Source organism: Bacillus rossius, assembly GCF_032445375.1.
Source record: "Bacillus rossius redtenbacheri isolate Brsri chromosome 9 unlocalized genomic scaffold, Brsri_v3 Brsri_v3_scf9_1, whole genome shotgun sequence".
Taxonomy (NCBI): domain Eukaryota; kingdom Metazoa; phylum Arthropoda; class Insecta; order Phasmatodea; family Bacillidae; genus Bacillus; species Bacillus rossius.
Window position 1 is genome coordinate 13,495,526 of NW_026962012.1, and position 22,345 is coordinate 13,517,870.

Sequence of the window (22,345 nt, forward strand, 5' to 3'; positions counted from 1 at the left end):
ACTCGCGACTTAAAAATTTGGAACTTAATTTTTCCTTGATGATTGTTTATAATTGTGTTTTGCTCACACTCTAAGAATGTAAAGTCAGGGGTGGTAATGCGCCCATTTCTTTCTGCCGTGTTGACAAGCTGTGGCAGTAATGGTAGTGTGTGCGGACGTGACTCATGACCAGTGTAGCGGGTTGTGAGCCTCCAAGACATCAGGTATCTTTATTTATTGTTATAATAAAATACATACTGGCCTTAGATGTTGATTATTAATAAATTTATATGCAGCATAGTTTTTAATTTGATGTTTTACTTCTTTTTGTTGGTTTATATTTAATTTTTAAGTATCGTTGTAGCTTCTGCACGTGCGCGTGATACAAGGATTTTCGCAGCAAAAAAAAAAACGAATTAATAAATGAATAAATAAAGGCTTAAGGCTCAGTCTCACTTACCATGTCGATTTTTAAACATTTTTGCATTTTCTTTTTTAACGGATATTTGTAAAATTTTAATTGGATATCTTCCTTGTATTTGTTGTTCTGCCACACTTGTTTTTCAACACACATTCCCTCATTGTAATATCACGTTTGTAAAAAGGCGCACAAGTGGCGATTACGAAGACTTGCGCATCTATTTGTACACCCATTACATTACGCTAAGTGAATACTTGTTGAAAACAAGTGTGGCAAAACAAGAAACTCAAAGAAGATTTTGAGTTGAAACTTACAAATATTGAAGGAACGATAAAACGAAAAATAAACATGGCGTGTGAAACGCAGTCTTGGAGCTTCGTCGACAACGAGCGTCAGTGCAGCCTGAGAGAGTTGAAGAGTTTAGAATGAAGAACTGGTGAAAGGAAGGGCCACCGTGTTACGGCGTCGGCCGCCACGTGCACAACTAGTGGAAGTGTCCTTGTTCGTCCGACCGGGATGCGAACCCGGAGCGCCTTTTGGGAGGCACGTGACCTAGGTACCGCGTGAATACCGCGGCGAGATTTCCTCATTGCTGCTTCACATGAGTTATTGTTCTTGACAACTATAGGCGGTAACCCATTCCTGACCAGAGTCTTATTGACTTGGATTTGTTATTAATTGTTTTTCTTGCTTATTGGTATCCGCTAGTCCCTGGGCGTCGCCAGCCGATGGCCAGCCGATGGCCTGGGTTGGGGGGGGTGGGGGGACAAGTTGTGGGAAAAGTATGTATTTTTTTGCATTTGGCTACATTTTTTTTCTCTAGGGCTCTAGGGGGGGGGCAGTTACTGCCCCCCCCCCCCATTTACCATCCTGGCGAGACCCTTGCGCTAGTCGCCGTTTAATTTTCTATTTTTTATTTAAACTGTTTTGTCTCCTTATTTTACTCTTTTTATCCCCCCTCTCCTAACCTTTAATTTATGCTGCTGTGTAAGCTTGCTGTGTTAAACAGCAGGTGTGAGAGTGATCCATAATTGGCTCTTCTCGTACAGGGCACGGCAAGCATGAATGTGACCCTGAGTCTCGGCAAAATGGACAGGCAGAGCGTCAATTTCGAGACTTCTTCCAAGATGACACCAATAAGTGATCTTGCCGTCACCATCAAGTCCATACTTAGCTACAAGGTGCGCTTAGAATGTATTTTATTAAAAAAAAAAAATGTTTTCTCGTTTGTCGCGCAAAAGTATGGTTGACATCGCAGTCGCCATTTTCAGGTTTCAGTTGGAGGTTATTCAGCTTTGTCATGGCGAAAGTCTAGCCAATTAAGAAAACGGCTTCAAAAGCCTACGGCTTAATCTCATTTAATGTTGATATTAGTTTCTTCAAAGTTTAATTTTGAATATTTTGGGAACCTACTCGTAAGCAACGAACTGAATACATTACATATTTAAAAAAAATGGAAAGTATCAATGTATATGTGAATCAAACTGGCTAAAACGTTTTTAAGGGAAATTTTGGTAACTTAGATTTTGCCAAAATTATTTACATGCATATCTCATACCGTTTCTGACGGGTTTGTTGTCCGTATTATTATTTTTTTGCAGCTTTACGTTGTGTTATATTTGATTACAATCTGGTTATTTTGAACATACGTAACAATACTCCATTACAAAAGAACTCATTAATAATTTTAGCAATTTTAATGTATAAGTAACATTAATTTTATCATTAGTTTATTGCTAATTATTTTTAAAATGATTTGAGTGGTCTTAGAAATCTATCAGTTTAATAGTTTGGCCGTAGTAACTATAATAGGTATATCACAAATCTGTTTCTCTGTAAGTAACCAGAAGTTATTAGAACATTATCTCTGCAACCGTTAGAGAAATCTAAAATACTAATTAATGAATATATATCCTATACGATATGATAAGAGAAATGTATGTTAAATACTGTAAATGATCTATGAATTCGAATTGATCAACGGTTTGGTTGCAGTAACTTTAAAATTTGCCAAAAAAACATGATCAATTAGTACCGCAAGCCATTTAAAAGCTAAAAATTTAGAAATGGTGAAATATTTAGAAACTACTATAGCCATATGTTCTCTTCCGATACTAAAAATACTGTAGTGTGTTATGTACGAATTCACTTTTTATGGTAATAAATGTAAATGTGCTACCGCTTTATAATATAATTTTTTTTATATTGTATAATTGAGTTAATTTATTTATCGCGACACATACTGTAATAAGTCATAGAATTTACTAACTACAGTTATATTCGTGTTACGGATGGTAGTTCAATCTATGTAAGAATACATGGGCACAAAAACTAAAGGGTACTGATATAGGTTATGTAAGTTTATACCTATTTTGTCACAGGCTATTGAATTCACATATGAATAATGGTAAATAGCTATTTTATCAAACAGGCCAGATAATGATAGGTTGATAACAGGATCATTAAAAAGGCACATTTTTATATTATTACTGATACTCCATCAAAGAATAATTGCATATGATAAACAAACAAGCCAAACATTTATATGCGTCATTTTTGAAATACATTACAACAATTCGGAAAGTATTTAATAAACAAGTTTAATAATTATTCAGAACATAAAATTTAATTGAAATGTACTCTATATAAAACATTAGTTGCTTATCACATAAGAGTTGATCCAAACTGTAAGTATCATCACTCATTAAAATCTGGAGTTAGGGTTTACTCAGATTGCACTTGCAAATTTCTTAAAAAATCCAAATACATTTCACGTTGATCAATAATTTGGAAATAGTAGTATCCCTTTATCAGTAAAGTGTTTATATATTATTTGTCCAGCTAGTTAGTTTATCGGGGAGCACAAGTATTATACCTGAAGACTACTGGTATGTTCGTCAGTAACCAGCCAAACTACTTGTTATTAACCTGACATTAAGTTCAATTCTTAGTAGTTCTTGAAAATATAAAGATTATTTATTACTTAGCCTATACGCTCATACTTTTACTCATGTCTAAGCAATTATATATACAGTACACTCCCGATTATCCGCGAAACTAAGTGGCAGGGCCACCGCGGATAGTGAAAATTGCGGATAATCCGCAAAAGAGCCGAAGATGGGAAACAAAAAAGGATAAATTAATGTCAACTTAAAAATCTAAATATTTATGTACAGTAAAAGTTACAATTAACAGTAAAAAAAATTAAATGATGCTAAAATTTTAGTATTTTACTGGATAATTAACATAAAATACATTTCAGTAATGTAAACATAAAAGTGCTGAACCATACGACTAGAAACAAAGCGCGACAGAGACAAAAATAGAAACGCATGCCAGCCTACTGCGTGAGTTCCGAGAAGGCCTGTGGCGTTTTACTGTATACTGCACACAATACACTCGTCAGTAGAGTTCAAATTTGCTGACTTGTAATAAAATACAGTTTTACAAATGTACTGTATTTTTTCGTAGCATGCGCGAGTAGGAGTGACGAAGGGGTACTGGCTCAATGTAAACATGGAAATGTAAACACCGCGCCAGTACCCCCCATGGGCGCCGCCATCTTGTTTCATGGGCGCCGCCATCTTGTCACGTGGGCGCCGCCATTGTTGTTGACATCGGCTACCAGGGCGCGCCACCGTCGCCGCCACTGGGCGCCGCCATTGTTGTTGACATTGGCTACCAGGGCGCGCCGGTAGGCCGCCATCTTAGTTCAGCCTTTAGTTACCGGAGCGCGCCACCGTCGCTCCGAAGGCGGGAATTGTATACAAAAAAACCTGGGCACTGGGTGGATTCGATCCCGGGGACGCACCAACGTCGTGGTCAGGAGGCGTGCGCCTTGACCACTAGACCACAGAACCAGATGAAGTATGGGGAATTAAATAATGAACATATGCTTTAAAGAAGCAATACTAGCTATGCGTAAAACTCGAAAAAAATATATGTCTATAAACCCCCCACCCCACAACCGCCATTATGCCTAACCGCCATATTTTAAAAAAGTATGCCTATAGACCCCACCACCCCACAATCGCCGCCATGTTTAAATATTAAAAATATGCCTATAGACCCCCACCACTCCACAACCGCCATGTTGTATGCTTAAAACAATTGACGCCAAGTTTAAATGTCAAATAATATGACTATAAACCCCCACCACTCCACAACCGCCATATTTAAATATGCTTAAAAGAAGCTATGCTTAAATAATACAGTCATTCTAGCTATGTCTATAAAACCCCTCCAACCCCTCCCCCACTACAAGTATGCTTAATCGCAATGTGTAATTCCCAACCACCAAATTTCGAAAAAAAGACATATCTATAAAACCCCACCCCTATAGTAGCTATGACTAAAACCCTCCACTACGAGTATGCTTAATCGCCATATCTAAATTTCGAAAAGAAATAAAATAACGCTATATTTAAATCTAAAAAAAATACAGTCATACTAGCTATACCTAAACGGTTAACTTTAGAAAATAACCCGCCATGTTTAAAAGCCCCGCAATACCATCTATGACTAAAACAAACATAACCTCAAAATCCCGCGCAGAGAGAGCGAGATGTTGCCTGCTGGAGCGTCACTCGTAAACTGCGCAATTATAACCCCACACATCATATTATAAGCATAATAATGTCTTTAAAAACAACACTGTGTGTGTGTGCAACACGCTAAGTAATAAGCATAGTTACCATTACGTCGAGTAAAATAAGCATAGTTAAAAGTTTTAATAATATTAAGAATATTTAAATGTAATAAAATTATTACAAACATTGTGTAGTAACTGGCTCTCGGCCAATGTGTTAAGCAATAAAAACGCCGTGCTGGAAGCGTGCGCCGGCGACCAGGAACGTGTTTACCTGCTGTGTGACAGTGAAAGTGTTTTCCACAGAGAAACAAGGTCAGGCCATCGCTGCGTATAGGAAAGGAGCAAGCACAAGGAATATACAGAGGTGGAAATAAAATCCCCACGTCATATTATAAGCATAATATAGGCGCCATGTTGTATGCTTAAAACCCCCGCCATACCTATGCCGCCATGATGTAAGCTTAAAACACACACACACCCAAGTATGCCTAAAAGAAACCCCCGCCATAAGAGCTATGCCTAAACCGCCAAAAGTAAATTTCCAATAGTCATATATAAATTTGGAAAATAACCCGCCATGTTTAAATATCGAAAAGCAAATACCACAACCCCACCACCCAGCGTATGTTTAAAACAAACACCACCATAATAGCTATGACGAAATACCTGAGAGAAACATAACCCCAAAAAAGCGCCATACTAGCTATGTCTACCCCACCCCCACCACCACCAGTATGCTTAAAACAAACACCACCATAATAGCTATGACTAAATACCTGGGAGCAACATAACCTCAAAAAAGGCACCATAACAGCTATGTCTACCACACCCCCACCACCAGTATGCTTAAAACAAACACCACCATACCAGCTATGACTAAAGAAACATAACCAAAAAAATCCCGCGCAGAGAGAGCAAGAAGTTGTCCGCTGGAGCGTCACTCATAAACTGCGCAATTATAACCCCACACACAATAGTATAAGCATAATAATGTCTTTAAAAAAATGCTTTAAGTAATAAGCATAATTAAATTATATAATATTAGGATAGCATAGTTAGGACCCCTACAGTTAACACGTAGCGTTAAGTAATTAGCTGCGGCACGATTGACATAAGTTACCGAGGTAATAAAAAAAATAGCAAATAAGCATACATAAAATAAAAACCACCGGAACGCACCCCACCCACCCCGGCGATATGTAACAAATAAAAACGCAGACGAAAAGATATACTAAAAAATAGTAACACCTATGTACGCCGTGTAGAGTGCAATCCACACAACCGACAGCATTTAACGATAAGTAAACTTATAAAATATATTACAAACCGGGAGCGGCCCGCTCACGAATATGTTTTAGTGTTATAAGCATAGGTAAAACGTAAAAGTATGTAAAGAAAGTTAAGTATTAAGCATAGTTACTATTATTGTACGTCAAGTAAAAAATAAATATTATACAAACAATGTGTAGTAATTGGCTCTCGGCCAATGTGTTAAGCATTAAAAACGCCGTGCTGAGAGCCCCGCTCGTGCGACCAGGAATGTATTAAGGGACCCCTGCAGTTAACACGTAGCGTTCAGTAATTAAAAAATAAAATGTAGCTGCGGCAATATCGTCAGAAACAAATGACGTATGTAACCAAAGTAATAAAAAAAATAAACTATAGGTGCCACCACCACTCCTAGTATGCTTAAAACACCCCCCCCCCCAAGTATGCCTAAAAGAAACCCCAACCATACTAGCAATGCCTAAACCATTTGCAGCCATGCTTAAAAAACCCCCGCCATACTGGCTAAGACTAAATGGAGTGCCACATATACACACCGCCATCTTTAATGTCACAGAGGAGAGCGAGAAACGTAACGTAAAAAACGCTTGAAGTAATAAGCATATTTAAATTTTATAATATTTTTACAGGCCAATGTGTTAAGCATTATAAACGCCGTGCTGGAAGCGTGCGCCGGCGGCCAGGAATGTATTAAGAAACCCCTGCAGTTAACACGAAGCGTTAAGTAATTAAAAATAAAATGTAGCTGCGGCACGATCGATAAAAACAAACTACGTATGTCACCGAGGTAATAAAAAAAAAATAGCAAATAAGCATACATAAAATAAAAACGCACCGGAACGCATCCCGCCCACCCCGGCGACTTGTAACAAATATATATAAATAAACGTTGAACAAACGACCGTGTAGCCTGTTCGCGCACAGCAAATAAGCATACATAAAGGAAAAACTCACCGGAATGCACCCACTCCAACACGGCGACGTGTAATTAAAAATAAAAACGCAGACGAAAAGATATATTAAAAATAGTAACACCTATATACGCCGTGTGGACAGCAACCCGCACAACCGTCAGCATTTAACGATAAGTAAATTTATAAAATATATTACAAAGCGAGAGCGCACGTCTGTACTCCGTAGACGCACTCGGAAAACTGTTTTCAAATTCCCGGTGCGACGAAAAGAATGTTTTGTTTGTCGACCCTGGCCCGCCCCGTGCTATAGTAGCTTGCAGGAGAGCCTAAGCGTGGAACACAATAAAAAAACGTACAGCCCAGTAATACATGAAACCGCCGAATGCATGTGACAAAAAAATTTACCATAAATAACAAAAAAAAAATTTAAAACATAACAAAAACAATCAAAATACACTCACAAACGCAATACAGCGCAATGCAGTGAAAACTCCCATGAAATAATAAAATCGCTTATTGAGACAGCATGATGCAAAGAGTAAAAATCCCTATACGTAAAATAAAACAAACGCGGAAACAAAGATATGACGTAATAAAATAAACAATCGACAGCAAGAAAGGTTATAAAAATACTAATTCAGTTACACATTGATGAAAAAAATAAGGACGGACCCCCCAAATACCACACATAAATAAATCACAATAAACCAAAACCAGTCTTTAAAAAATCTATCTACGAGAACATTATTATAAAACTACCACACTCTCCAACACACCAAATTACACGGCCCGATAAATGACAACACAAATAAATATCAATAACCATAAATACCTACATAATTAAAATATGTTATTAAGCAACCGAAAATACACCACAGCCCACATAAGGCCTCGCGAACGAACGGCACAACACCAGAGACAAAACATGCTATTCCCATTTGTTAAAAAGACGCACATACGAGTCTTTAGTGCTAGCCCAGCTAGTATACATTCAGTAATAAATAAAATTCGTTATAGCATTTGTGTAGGCAATAAATAGGAAGTACAAAGCGATATAGCCACAAGACGTTATTAAATATAGTAATAAAGTGTATGTATAGCCATTAAATAATATATATATGTAAGTAAAACGTGTTAAACCCTAAACTAAATACCTGCAGGTTTATACAGTCAAACTTTGTAGGAATATAAAAATAAGTCGTTTTAACGGTCTCTGTAATACATATGCTTATCATCAGCTCTGACTAATTAATCTTTCATATAAGTAAACTAGTTCCCGGCTATAAACATAGCATGTTATTCTAATAAACTATGTATCATTGCAAGTATAAAGACCCCAATATACCGCTAACTAATTTGAAATAGTCATACCATCAATATTAAATAATCATACAAAAAATATTAAGTGTTATCCATCCTTCCCTTTCGCTCATTACATAGTGTGTGGTGTTCTAAATATGGAGTGAAAGAATATTATATGAGTCATGTTGTAAATGCTTATAAGATTATTGTTCACTTCCCATCAAGGCTAGATAAAAAACAATCTCTATATATGGTAGATGAATAAACAGAGACCAACTATAGACTTCATACTAGTAAATAATAATTAAGGATATATCGGGGCAAATAAAACAAAATAACCTATATAAATACACCCAATAAGCATAGGAAGCTCTGGCGTTAATAACAAGACGTAAAATAAAAGGTTACTGGTTCAGGTAAGAATATATATTCTACTACAATGCATTCCATTAAGCATAAGAAGCATTATAATCCCATTCCGACGAAACCAGAATAGAACACACCAGTAATGTTCGTGAAAGAACACACGATGATATTCATATTAATAACCACTTAGCCAAAATCGTTTACAGACATAGCAAACACCGCTTCGACGATGGTCAGTCGCCTCGGCGAACCTCGTGAGGTCACCAGTAAGTAACTATCACTTGCCGGAGGGCAGACGGTAATAACACACACGCAGCCCCCCCCCCCTCCCCCCACCCCCGAAAACAAGCCTCCAACAAGAAAAAAATAATATATCAAAATACGTAAAACAACAAGGATGCCTTGCAAACTATTAATTACACCACCCATGCCTTTAAACTAAGTAACGTGAACGACGAAGCCCGACAAAGACTTTCAAGTGACAAGGAGTAAAGAAGGAAATAATAATTACATGAAAGTAAACATGTGGTGTACGAATACTCATTGCACACCAACTATGTACTACCTACTAGTGCTAATCCATGTATTGCCAGACATAAAAGAACCAATTCTCTTCTATATAAAATATCTTTACATTAAAATAAACATAGTGTCAGGATAATACTAATAATAAGTATTGAAGTAACTGAAGCGTGTACACAAACAAAACTGTATAAATCTCATCATAAACGTTCCTTGAAATTCTACCATCACATATATAATCCTTTAATATTATCATAATATAGTTACCAAAAATAACAAGTCAACTCGAAAAAACCAAAACAATGCCTACAGGCATATTGCAACCTACATCGAAACGATCATAAGACTCAAACCCAGACACTTCATAAACCCACAGAGATGGTCAGGAGAAATTACATTTCATATACTACAGATGCTGTACTAAAAAGACACATGTATGCCAATAAGAACAGGTGTAACCGCCATAACTGAAAGTAATATATAAAAGAAACAATACAATAAATATCACAGCCTCAAAAAAAACATAAGACAGGAGAATGAACCAAAAGAGAAATTTCAAAAGTCTAAACTGAACAGAAAATTAGGTAAATATTGACGTAAACACATGAGAGTACAATTAAGTATAAATATATATTTAAAAATTTAAAATACCTAGCGTAAAAAAAACGCATTCAGAAAGATCAGACATCGCTTCCCCAACACAAAACGTTCGATGGTAATAGTCACAATCCCTAATAACATACATGTGAAATAGAAAGAGTTAAAGACACAGACTTTAAAAAGAGAATTAATCGTTAAAGACGTGTAAAAGTTAAAGGACTAAGCTAAATGAATATAATGAAGCGTGCGACATTAAAAACCCATATGGAAGAGAGATTCCGCATTATAATTAAGTATATTGAAAGGAATTGCGAACTCTTGTTCGCACAAATCATTTTAATTATGTATGTTCGCACACAAGTTGAGAAAAAATGGATTAGTGTAAGAAATTTGATGTTTGCTCAAGTGTTACGTAGTGACAAGAAACGATAAATACGGAATTATGTATATTTAGATACCAACCATACAATTATAACAATTTAATACGAAACATATAAAAAAAAATCCTCGGGTATGTCGTATATCTAGAACCATACTGTCACCACTAGTTGCCTGTACACATAATGAAGTAATAATAATAAAACATCCAGTGGTTACAAACTGAAATATTACATAAATATGCACTTAACAATGACTTAGGTTGTCCAGAAGCATATAGATATAAATATACAATTAAAAAGCAAACCAAATTACCAATAATATGGAATCACTTCAAAAAGTAAACAAAGTTCAGACATTACAAACACAGAAAGGTGAAAAAAACGCAAATAGATCAGTAAGATGAAGCTTCAAAGACCAATTCCCTCGCAGATGAAGGATGATAATCATTGCAGTAGCACACATTGTCCCACATATGTATCGAAACACAAGGTTAGATCGTAACACACACACACACACGACTTCCAGGATGTTTCCACCATCATGTTTGGAACCTTTATACTTATTTTAAATCTAAATTTACATTGATTAACAACGAGAACTGTAATATATAAACAGCAGCACCGATAGTAGCTAAACACAACACACTTAATAGAATATTCTCCATCACTTTCACAAACCCATATAAAGACCTTAAACTCCGCCGACCACCGCAGCCCAGCACGAGTTGCCAGACGTGTACTTCACAGACAGAAGGGGTTGCCATTGCGCAACCAATATGTAATTATTGTAAAAGACGCATCTAAAAAAATCAAACATGTACGTTAAACCAGGCTAGCAATCTCATAGTTTAAGTGAAAACAGGCCGGAAGACAACATGGTAACATAATATTAGCTATTCCTAAACCTTAAATACATACAATGTAAGAAATCGCACTAGACAACTTAACACTCATATTCCACAAAACATAAGTTCACCGAGATACAATGACACACGAATATATGCATGAATGATAGATAAATACTATACAAGACACAAAATTCAAAACATATTTATCAAAGTACCCTTTCAATACTAACCCCAATGAAGCAGAAAATTCCATTACACCCCAAGCATTGTATATGAAAGTAAGCACATATCACAATTGAACTAGAAAAAATAAATATAAAAAAAAGCTAGCGAACACACAGACAAATATTCATCATAGCACCATTGGGTGGAAAGAAGATAGTACCATCAATTTTATCTCTACAGCCACATGCATTAAGAAATATATATATATATATATATATATATACTTTTATTAACCTCACAGGAATCTTTTAGTGTATAATCGTTGTGAAGCAAAATTAGGAGGATAAAATTACAATGTATTTAAAAAATAAATCTAATTACAATTATTAAAAAGTATGTGCGCTAACTCACAATTGTAAAACAATTAATGAAAAACATACAAAACCTCTCTCTTCATATCTCTCTCTCTTTCTCTCTCTCTTTATCTCTCTTATTCGCTCTATATACTGGTTGCGAAATTCCACGATTGATACAATTAACTTAGAGATAACCCCCACACCGATGCATTGTAACGTCAACTACATTCCGCTTTTGAGAGGGAAACTAGAGCAACTCGAGAACACTCGCAGGCTCACAGCAACGTCCGCCACATTTACACACAGAACTAACCACTCGTACCCACCGGATGGGATACGAACCCCGAGCAAAAGGCAAATACCTCCGCTTAAACACAATAACAAGTGATCTAAATGTAGAACGATAGTGCTAACGCGAGCAAACACATTGGTTGAAAACTTTTTAGAGTAATGGAAACAATACGCTCTTCAATTCTGTGTGTGTCAACTCTGGAAAATCATTACGTAGTGGCGGCAATATTTTACAACATCTTTTATAAAGAACCCTAAAGGAAAAATATCTCAAAGTAAACGATGAAAACAAAAAAACGTAGTATTTGTCGGTCGATGGTAGTGAAATAATGTGAGATAAAACATTAAAATAATGTTAAATAAATATATTAATTTTTACTATAAAATTAATCCACGTATAACCATAAGTATTTGATAATAAATCAACAAATCAAAATAGATTTAAATTAATTAAAAAGTTGTAATAATAAATTCTTCAAATAAATTTATTTCCTTTAACAAATTAACATATAGGTTTCAATTAATTAAAAAAATAGTTTAATGCGAAATTCGCCGACGTTTCGGTCGACACTGCAGTCGCCATCATCAGGAAGCAATTATCTACAAAGTAGTTGTAATAATAAATTCTTAAAATAAATTTATTTCCTTTAACAAATTAACATATAGGTTTCAATTAATTAAAAAAAATAGTTTAATAATAAATTTTAAAATCAATTCATTTTTTTTATTATAAAAGGACTCTGCTTTTAACCATTAGTTTTTGATAATTTTCAAAAAATAAACATAAATTTACAAATAAACATAAATTTAATTATTAAAAATATTAATTCATAACAATATTATTAAAAAAAAATTTGCGGCCGCAAAATTTTTTTTAATAATATTGTTATGAATTAATATTTTTAATAATTAAATTTATGTTTATTTGTAAATTTATGTTTATTTTTTGAAAATTATCAAAAACTAATGGTTAAAAGCAGAGTCCTTTTATAATAAAAAAAATGAATTGATTTTAAAATTTATTATTAAACTATTTTTTTTAATTAATTGAAACCTGTATGTTAATTTGTTAAAGGAAATAAATTTATTTTAAGAATTTATTATTACAACTACTTTGTAGATAATTGCTTCCTGATGATGGCGACTGCAGTGTCGACCGAAACGTCGGCGAATTTCGCATTAAACTATTTTTTTAATTAATTGAAACCTATATGTTAATTTGTTAAAGGAAATAAATTTATTTAAGAATTTATTATTACAACTTTTTAATTAATTTAAATCTATGTTGATTTGTTGATTTATTATCAAATACTTATGGTTATACGTGGATTAATTTTACAGTAAAAATTAATATATTTATTTAACATTATTTTAATGTTTTATCTCACATTATTTCACTACCATCGACCGACAAATACTACGTTTTTTTGTTTTCATCGTTTACTTTGAAATATTTTTCCTTTAGGGTTCTTTATAAAAGATGTTGTAAAATATTGCCGCCACTACGTAATGATTTTCCAGAGTTGACACACACAGAATTGAAGAGCGTATTGTTTCCATTACTCTAAAAAGTTTTCAACCAATGTGTTTGCTCGCGTTAGCACTATCGTTCTACATTTAGATCACTTGTTATTGTGTTTAAGCGGAGGTATTTGCCTTTTGCTCGGGGTTCGTATCCCATCCGGTGGGTACGAGTGGTTAGTTCTGTGTGTAAATGTGGCGGACGTTGCTGTGAGCCTGCGAGTGTTCTCGAGTTGCTCTAGTTTCCCTCTCAAAAGCGGAATGTAGTTGACGTTACAATGCATCGGTGTGGGGGTTATCTCTAAGTTAATTGTATCAATCGTGGAATTTCGCAACCAGTATATAGAGCGAATAAGAGAGATAAAGAGAGAGAGAAAGAGAGAGAGATATGAAGAGAGAGGTTTTGTATGTTTTTCATTAATTGTTTTACAATTGTGAGTTAGCGCACATACTTTTTAATAATTGTAATTAGATTTATTTTTTAAATACATTGTAATTTTATCCTCCTAATTTTGCTTCACAACGATTATACACTAAAAGATTCCTGTGAGGTTAATGAAAGTATATATATATATATTTCTTAATGCATGTGGCTGTAGAGATGAAATTGATGGTACTATCTTCTTTCCACCCAATGGTGCTATGATGAATATTTGTCTGTGTGTTCGCTAGCTTTTTTTTTATATTTATTTTTTCTAGTTCAATTGTGATATGTGCTTATTTTCATATACAATGCTTGGGGTGTAATGGAATTTTCTGCTTCATTGGGGTTAGTATTGAAAGGGTACTTTGATAAATATGTTTTGAATTTTGTGTCTTGTATAGTATTTATCTATCATTCATGCATATATTCGTGTGTCATTGTATCTCGGTGAACTTATGTTTTGTGGAATATGAGTGTTAAGTTGTCTAGTGCGATTTCTTACATTGTATGTATTTAAGGTTTAGGAATAGCTAATATTATGTTACCATGTTGTCTTCCGGCCTGTTTTCACTTAAACTATGAGATTGCTAGCCTGGTTTAACGTACATGTTTGATTTTTTTAGATGCGTCTTTTACAATAATTACATATTGGTTGCGCAATGGCAACCCCTTCTGTCTGTGAAGTACACGTCTGGCAACTCGTGCTGGGCTGCGGTGGTCGGCGGAGTTTAAGGTCTTTATATGGGTTTGTGAAAGTGATGGAGAATATTCTATTAAGTGTGTTGTGTTTAGCTACTATCGGTGCTGCTGTTTATATATTACAGTTCTCGTTGTTAATCAATGTAAATTTAGATTTAAAATAAGTATAAAGGTTCCAAACATGATGGTGGAAACATCCTGGAAGTCGTGTGTGTGTGTGTGTGTTACGATCTAACCTTGTGTTTCGATACATATGTGGGACAATGTGTGCTACTGCAATGATTATCATCCTTCATCCGCGAGGGAATTGGTCTTTGAAGCTTCATCTTACTGATCTATTTGCGTTTTTTTCACCTTTCTGTGTTTGTAATGTCTGAACTTTGTTTACTTTTTGAAGTGATTCCATATTATTGGTAATTTGGTTTGCTTTTTAATTGTATATTTATATCTATATGCTTCTGGACAACCTAAGTCATTGTTAAGTGCATATTTATGTAATATTTCAGTTTGTAACCACTGGATGTTTTATTATTATTACTTCATTATGTGTACAGGCAACTAGTGGTGACAGTATGGTTCTAGATATACGACATACCCGAGGATTTTTTTTTATATGTTTCGTATTAAATTGTTATAATTGTATGGTTGGTATCTAAATATACATAATTCCGTATTTATCGTTTCTTGTCACTACGTAACACTTGAGCAAACATCAAATTTCTTACACTAATCCATTTTTTCTCAACTTGTGTGCGAACATACATAATTAAAATGATTTGTGCGAACAAGAGTTCGCAATTCCTTTCAATATACTTAATTATAATGCGGAATCTCTCTTCCATATGGGTTTTTAATGTCGCACGCTTCATTATATTCATTTAGCTTAGTCCTTTAACTTTTACACGTCTTTAACGATTAATTCTCTTTTTAAAGTCTGTGTCTTTAACTCTTTCTATTTCACATGTATGTTATTAGGGATTGTGACTATTACCATCGAACGTTTTGTGTTGGGGAAGCGATGTCTGATCTTTCTGAATGCGTTTTTTTTACGCTAGGTATTTTAAATTTTTAAATATATATTTATACTTAATTGTACTCTCATGTGTTTACGTCAATATTTACCTAATTTTCTGTTCAGTTTAGACTTTTGAAATTTCTCTTTTGGTTCATTCTCCTGTCTTATGTTTTTTTTGAGGCTGTGATATTTATTGTATTGTTTCTTTTATATATTACTTTCAGTTATGGCGGTTACACCTGTTCTTATTGGCATACATGTGTCTTTTTAGTACAGCATCTGTAGTATATGAAATGTAATTTCTCCTGACCATCTCTGTGGGTTTATGAAGTGTCTGGGTTTGAGTCTTATGATCGTTTCGATGTAGGTTGCAATATGCCTGTAGGCATTGTTTTGGTTTTTTCGAGTTGACTTGTTATTTTTGGTAACTATATTATGATAATATTAAAGGATTATATATGTGATGGTAGAATTTCAAGGAATGTTTATGATGAGATTTATACAGTTTTGTTTGTGTACACGCTTCAGTTACTTCAATACTTATTATTAGTATTATCCTGACACTATGTTTATTTTAATGTAAAGATATTTTATATAGAAGAGAATTGGTTCTTTTATGTCTGGCAATACATGGATTAGCACTAGTAGGTAGTACATAGTTGGTGTGCAATGAGTATTCGTACACCACATGTTTACTTTCATGTAATTATTATTTCCTTCTTTACTCCTTGTCACTTGAAAGTCTTTGTCGGGCTTCGTCGTTCACGTTACTTAGTTTAAAGGCATGGGTGGTGTAATTAATAGTTTGCAAGGCATCCTTGTTGTTTTACGTATTTTGATATATTATTTTTTTCTTGTTGGAGGCTTGTTTTCGGGGGTGGGGGGGGGGGGGGGCTGCGTGTGTGTTATTACCGTCTGCCCCTCCGGCAAGTGATAGTTACTTACTGGTGACCTCACGAGGTTCGCCGAGGCGACTGACCATCGTCGAAGCGGTGTTTGCTATGTCTGTAAACGATTTTGGCTAAGTGGTTATTAATATGAATATCATCGTGTGTTCTTTCACAAACATTACTGGTGTGTTCTATTCTGGTTTCGTCGGAATGGGATTATAATGCTTCTTATGCTTAATGGAATGCATTGTAGTAGAATATATATTCTTACCTGAACCAGTAACCTTTTATTTTACGTCTTGTTATTAACGCCAGAGCTTCCTATGCTTATTGGGTGTATTTATATAGGTTATTTTGTTTTATTTGCCCCGATATATCCTTAATTATTATTTACTAGTATGAAGTCTATAGTTGGTCTCTGTTTATTCATCTACCATATATAGAGATTGTTTTTTATCTAGCCTTGATGGGAAGTGAACAATAATCTTATAAGCATTTACAACATGACTCATATAATATTCTTTCACTCCATATTTAGAACACCACACACTATGTAATGAGCGAAAGGGAAGGATGGATAACACTTAATATTTTTTGTATGATTATTTAATATTGATGGTATGACTCTTTCAAATTAGTTAGCGGTATATTGGGGTCTTTATACTTGCAATGATACATAGTTTATTAGAATAACATGCTATGTTTATAGCCGGGAACTAGTTTACTTATATGAAAGATTAATTAGTCAGAGCTGATGATAAGCATATGTATTACAGAGACCGTTAAAACGACTTATTTTTATATTCCTACAAAGTTTGACTGTATAAACCTGCAGGTATTTAGTTTAGGGTTTAACACGTTTTACTTACATATATATATTATTTAATGGCTATACATACACTTTATTACTATATTTAATAACGTCTTGTGGCTATATCGCTTTGTACTTCCTATTTATTGCCTACACAAATGCTATAACGAATTTTATTTATTACTGAATGTATACTAGCTGGGCTAGCACTAAAGACTCGTATGTGCGTCTTTTTAACAAATGGGAATAGCATGTTTTGTCTCTGGTGTTGTGCCGTTCGTTCGCGAGGCCTTATGTGGGCTGTGGTGTATTTTCGGTTGCTTAATAACATATTTTAATTATGTAGGTATTTATGGTTATTGATATTTATTTGTGTTGTCATTTATCGGGCCGTGTAATTTGGTGTGTTGGAGAGTGTGGTAGTTTTATAATAATGTTCTCGTAGATAGATTTTTTAAAGACTGGTTTTGGTTTATTGTGATTTATTTATGTGTGGTATTTGGGGGGTCCGTCCTTATTTTTTTCATCAATGTGTAACTGAATTAGTATTTTTATAACCTTTCTTGCTGTCGATTGTTTATTTTATTACGTCATATCTTTGTTTCCGCGTTTGTTTTATTTTACGTATAGGGATTTTTACTCTTTGCATCATGCTGTCTCAATAAGCGATTTTATTATTTCATGGGAGTTTTCACTGCATTGCGCTGTATTGCGTTTGTGAGTGTATTTTGATTGTTTTTGTTATGTTTTAAATGTTTTTTTTTGTTATTTATGGTAAATTTTTTTGTCACATGCATTCGGCGGTTTCATGTATTACTGGGCTGTACGTTTTTTTATTGTGTTCCACGCTTAGGCTCTCCTGCAAGCTACTATAGCACGCGGCGGGCCAGGGTCGACAAACAAAACTTTCTTTTCGTCGCACCGGGAATTTGAAAACAGTTTTCCGAGTGCGTCTACGGAGTACAGACGTGCGCTCTCGCTTTGTAATATATTTTATAAATTTACTTATCGGTAAATGCTGACGGTTGTGCGGGTTGCTGTCCACACGGCGTATATAGGTGTTACTATTTTTAATATATCTTTTCGTCTGCGTTTTTATTTTTAATTACACGTCGCTGTGTTGGAGTGGGTGCATTCCGGTGAGTTTTTCCTTTATGTATGCTTATTTGCTGTGCGCGAACAGGCTACACGGTCGTTTGTTCAACGTTTATTTATATATATTTGTTACAAGTCGCCGGGGTGGGCGGGATGCGTTCCGGTGCGTTTTTATTTTATGTATGCTTATTTGCTATTTTTTTTATTACCTCGGTGACATACGTAGTTTGTTTTTATCGATCGTGCCGCAGCTACATTTTATTTTTAATTACTTAACGCTTCGTGTTAACTGCAGGGGTTTCTTAATACATTCCTGGTCGCCGGCGCACGCTTCCAGCACGGCGTTTATAATGCTTAACACATTGGCCTGTAAAAATATTATAATATTTAAATATGCTTATTACTTCAAGCGTTTTTTACGTTACGTTTCTCGCTCTCCTCTGTGACATTAAAGATGGCGGTGTGTATATGTGGCACTCCATTTAGTCTTAGCCAGTATGGCGGGGGTTTTTTAAGCATGGCTGCAAATGGTTTAGGCATTGCTAGTATGGTTGGGGTTTCTTTTAGGCATACTTGGGGGGGGGGTGTTTTAAGCATACTAGGAGTGGTGGTGGCACCTATAGTTTATTTTTTTTATTACCTCGGTTACATACGTCATTTGTTTCTGACGATATTGCCGCAGCTACATTTTATTTTTTAATTACTGAACGCTACGTGTTAACTGCAGGGGTCCCTTAATACATTCCTGGTCGCACGAGCGGGGCTCTCAGCACGGCGTTTTTAATGCTTAACACATTGGCCGAGAGCCAATTACTACACATTGTTTGTATAATATTTATTTTTTACTTGACGTACAATAATAGTAACTATGCTTAATACTTAACTTTCTTTACATACTTTTACGTTTTACCTATGCTTATAACACTAAAACATATTCGTGAGCGGGCCGCTCCCGGTTTGTAATATATTTTATAAGTTTACTTATCGTTAAATGCTGTCGGTTGTGTGGATTGCACTCTACACGGCGTACATAGGTGTTACTATTTTTTAGTATATCTTTTCGTCTGCGTTTTTATTTGTTACATATCGCCGGGGTGGGTGGGGTGCGTTCCGGTGGTTTTTATTTTATGTATGCTTATTTGCTATTTTTTTTATTACCTCGGTAACTTATGTCAATCGTGCCGCAGCTAATTACTTAACGCTACGTGTTAACTGTAGGGGTCCTAACTATGCTATCCTAATATTATATAATTTAATTATGCTTATTACTTAAAGCATTTTTTTAAAGACATTATTATGCTTATACTATTGTGTGTGGGGTTATAATTGCGCAGTTTATGAGTGACGCTCCAGCGGACAACTTCTTGCTCTCTCTGCGCGGGATTTTTGAGGTTATGTTTCTTTAGTCATAGCTGGTATGGTGGTGTTTGTTTTAAGCATACTGGAGGTGGGGGTGTGGTAGACATAGCTGTTATGGTGCCTTTTTTGAGGTTATGTTGCTCCCAGGTATTTAGTCATAGCTATTATGGTGGTGTTTGTTTTAAGCATACTGGTGGTGGTGGGGGTGGGGTAGACATAGCTAGTATGGCGCTTTTTTGGGGTTATGTTTCTCTCAGGTATTTCGTCATAGCTATTATGGTGGTGTTTGTTTTAAACATACGCTGGGTGGTGGGGTTGTGGTATTTGCTTTTCGATATTTAAACATGGCGGGTTATTTTCCAAATTTATATATGACTATTGGAAATTTACTTTTGGCGGTTTAGGCATAGCTCTTATGGCGGGGGTTTCTTTTAGGCATACTTGGGTGTGTGTGTGTTTTAAGCTTACATCATGGCGGCATAGGTATGGCGGGGGTTTTAAGCATACAACATGGCGCCTATATTATGCTTATAATATGACGTGGGGATTTTATTTCCACCTCTGTATATTCCTTGTGCTTGCTCCTTTCCTATACGCAGTGATGGCCTGACCTTGTTTCTCTGTGGAAAACACTTTCACTGTCACACAGCAGGTAAACACGTTCCTGGTCGCCGGCGCACGCTTCCAGCACGGCGTTTTTATTGCTTAACACATTGGCCGAGAGCCAGTTACTACACAATGTTTGTAATAATTTTATTACATTTAAATATTCTTAATATTATTAAAACTTTTAACTATGCTTATTTTACTCGACGTAATGGTAACTATGCTTATTACTTAGCGTGTTGCACACACACACAGTGTTGTTTTTAAAGACATTATTATGCTTATAATATGATGTGTGGGGTTATAATTGCGCAGTTTACGAGTGACGCTCCAGCAGGCAACATCTCGCTCTCTCTGCGCGGGATTTTGAGGTTATGTTTGTTTTAGTCATAGCTGGTATTGCGGGGCTTTTAAACATGGCGGGTTATTTTCGAAAGTTAACCGTTTAGGTATAGCTAGTATGACTGTATTTTTTTTAGATTTAAATATAGCGTTATTTTATTTCTTTTCGAAATTTAGATATGGCGATTAAGCATACTCGTAGTGGAGGGTTTTAGTCATAGCTACTATAGGGGTGGGGTTTTATAGATATGTCTTTTTTTCGAAATTTGGTGGTTGGGAATTACACATTGCGATTAAGCATACTTGTAGTGGGGGAGGGGTTGGAGGGGTTTTATAGACATAGCTAGAATGACTGTATTATTTAAGCATAGCTTCTTTTAAGCATATTTAAATATGGCGGTTGTGGAGTGGTGGGGGTTTATAGTCATATTATTTGACATTTAAACTTGGCGTCAATTGTTTTAAGCATACAACATGGCGGTTGTGGAGTGGTGGGGGTCTATAGGCATATTTTTAATATTTAAACATGGCGGCGATTGTGGGGTGGTGGGGTCTATAGGCATACGTTTTTAAAATATGGCGGTTAGGCATAATGGCGGTTGTGGGGTGGGGGGTTTATAGACATATATTTTTTTCGAGTTTTACGCATAGCTAGTATTGCTTCTTTAAAGCATATGTTCATTATTTAATTCCCCATACTTCATCTGGTTCTGTGGTCTAGTGGTCAAGGCGCACGCCTCCTGACCATGACGTTGGTGCGTCCCCGGGATCGAATCCACCCAGTGCCCAGGTTTTTTTGTATACAATTCCCGCCTTCGGAGCGACGGTGGCGCGCTCCGGTAACTAAAGGCTGAACTAAGATGGCGGCCTACCGGCGCGCCCTGGTAGCCAATGTCAACAACAATGGCGGCGCCCAGTGGCGGCGACGGTGGCGCGCCCTGGTAGCCGATGTCAACAACAATGGCGGCGCCCACGTGACAAGATGGCGGCGCCCATGAAACAAGATGGCGGCGCCCATGGGGGGTACTGGCGCGGTGTTTACATTTCCATGTTTACATTGAGCCAGTACCCCTTCGTCACTCCTACTTGCGCGGATAATAGGGAGTTTACTGTATTCAGTAATAAAGTCTGAATCCACGATCTACGAGTGTGTCCGCCGCAGGTCACATACAACTACGAAATTGACGGTCCACAGTCCAACAAAGGAGTCAGTGGAAATGCCGAAGTATTTGTGCTCGATTACTTGTTGAGCACTACCATCCACTACTATGGAAGCAACTACCCAATACTCATCAGCAGCAGCGAACGTTCTAAGTAAGTTCTCTCGTCTGTTTCTGTTACATTGGTGTATGCTTAGAGGTATATTCGCTCTAAAAAAAAAAAAAAAAAAAAAAAAAAAAAACAACCACGTTACTTTACGAATTCAATGTTGTGTGAAAAGTCCACATTCTTTTGTAATCGAAAAAATTGGTTAAAATAAACGATGTGCTACATTGAATCAAAATTATGCTTTGCATCGTTCGGTTTGATGATTAAATGGAATAAACAAACTTGTGGTAAC

The 22,345-nt window shown here is 35.7% G+C and overlaps 1 protein-coding gene across 1 annotated transcript in view; it reads left to right on the top strand.

Moving 5' to 3' along the window:
- The window catches only part of LOC134542589 (uncharacterized), a 53,761-nt gene that overhangs the window by 18,882 nt on the left and 12,534 nt on the right, over nt 1-22,345 (top strand). Inside the window, exons 3-4 of the mRNA XM_063386964.1 lie at nt 1,450-1,581; nt 21,947-22,098. Of these exons, the coding sequence (XP_063243034.1) occupies nt 1,450-1,581; nt 21,947-22,098 (284 nt within the window). The remainder of the gene's footprint in view (nt 1-1,449; nt 1,582-21,946; nt 22,099-22,345) is intronic.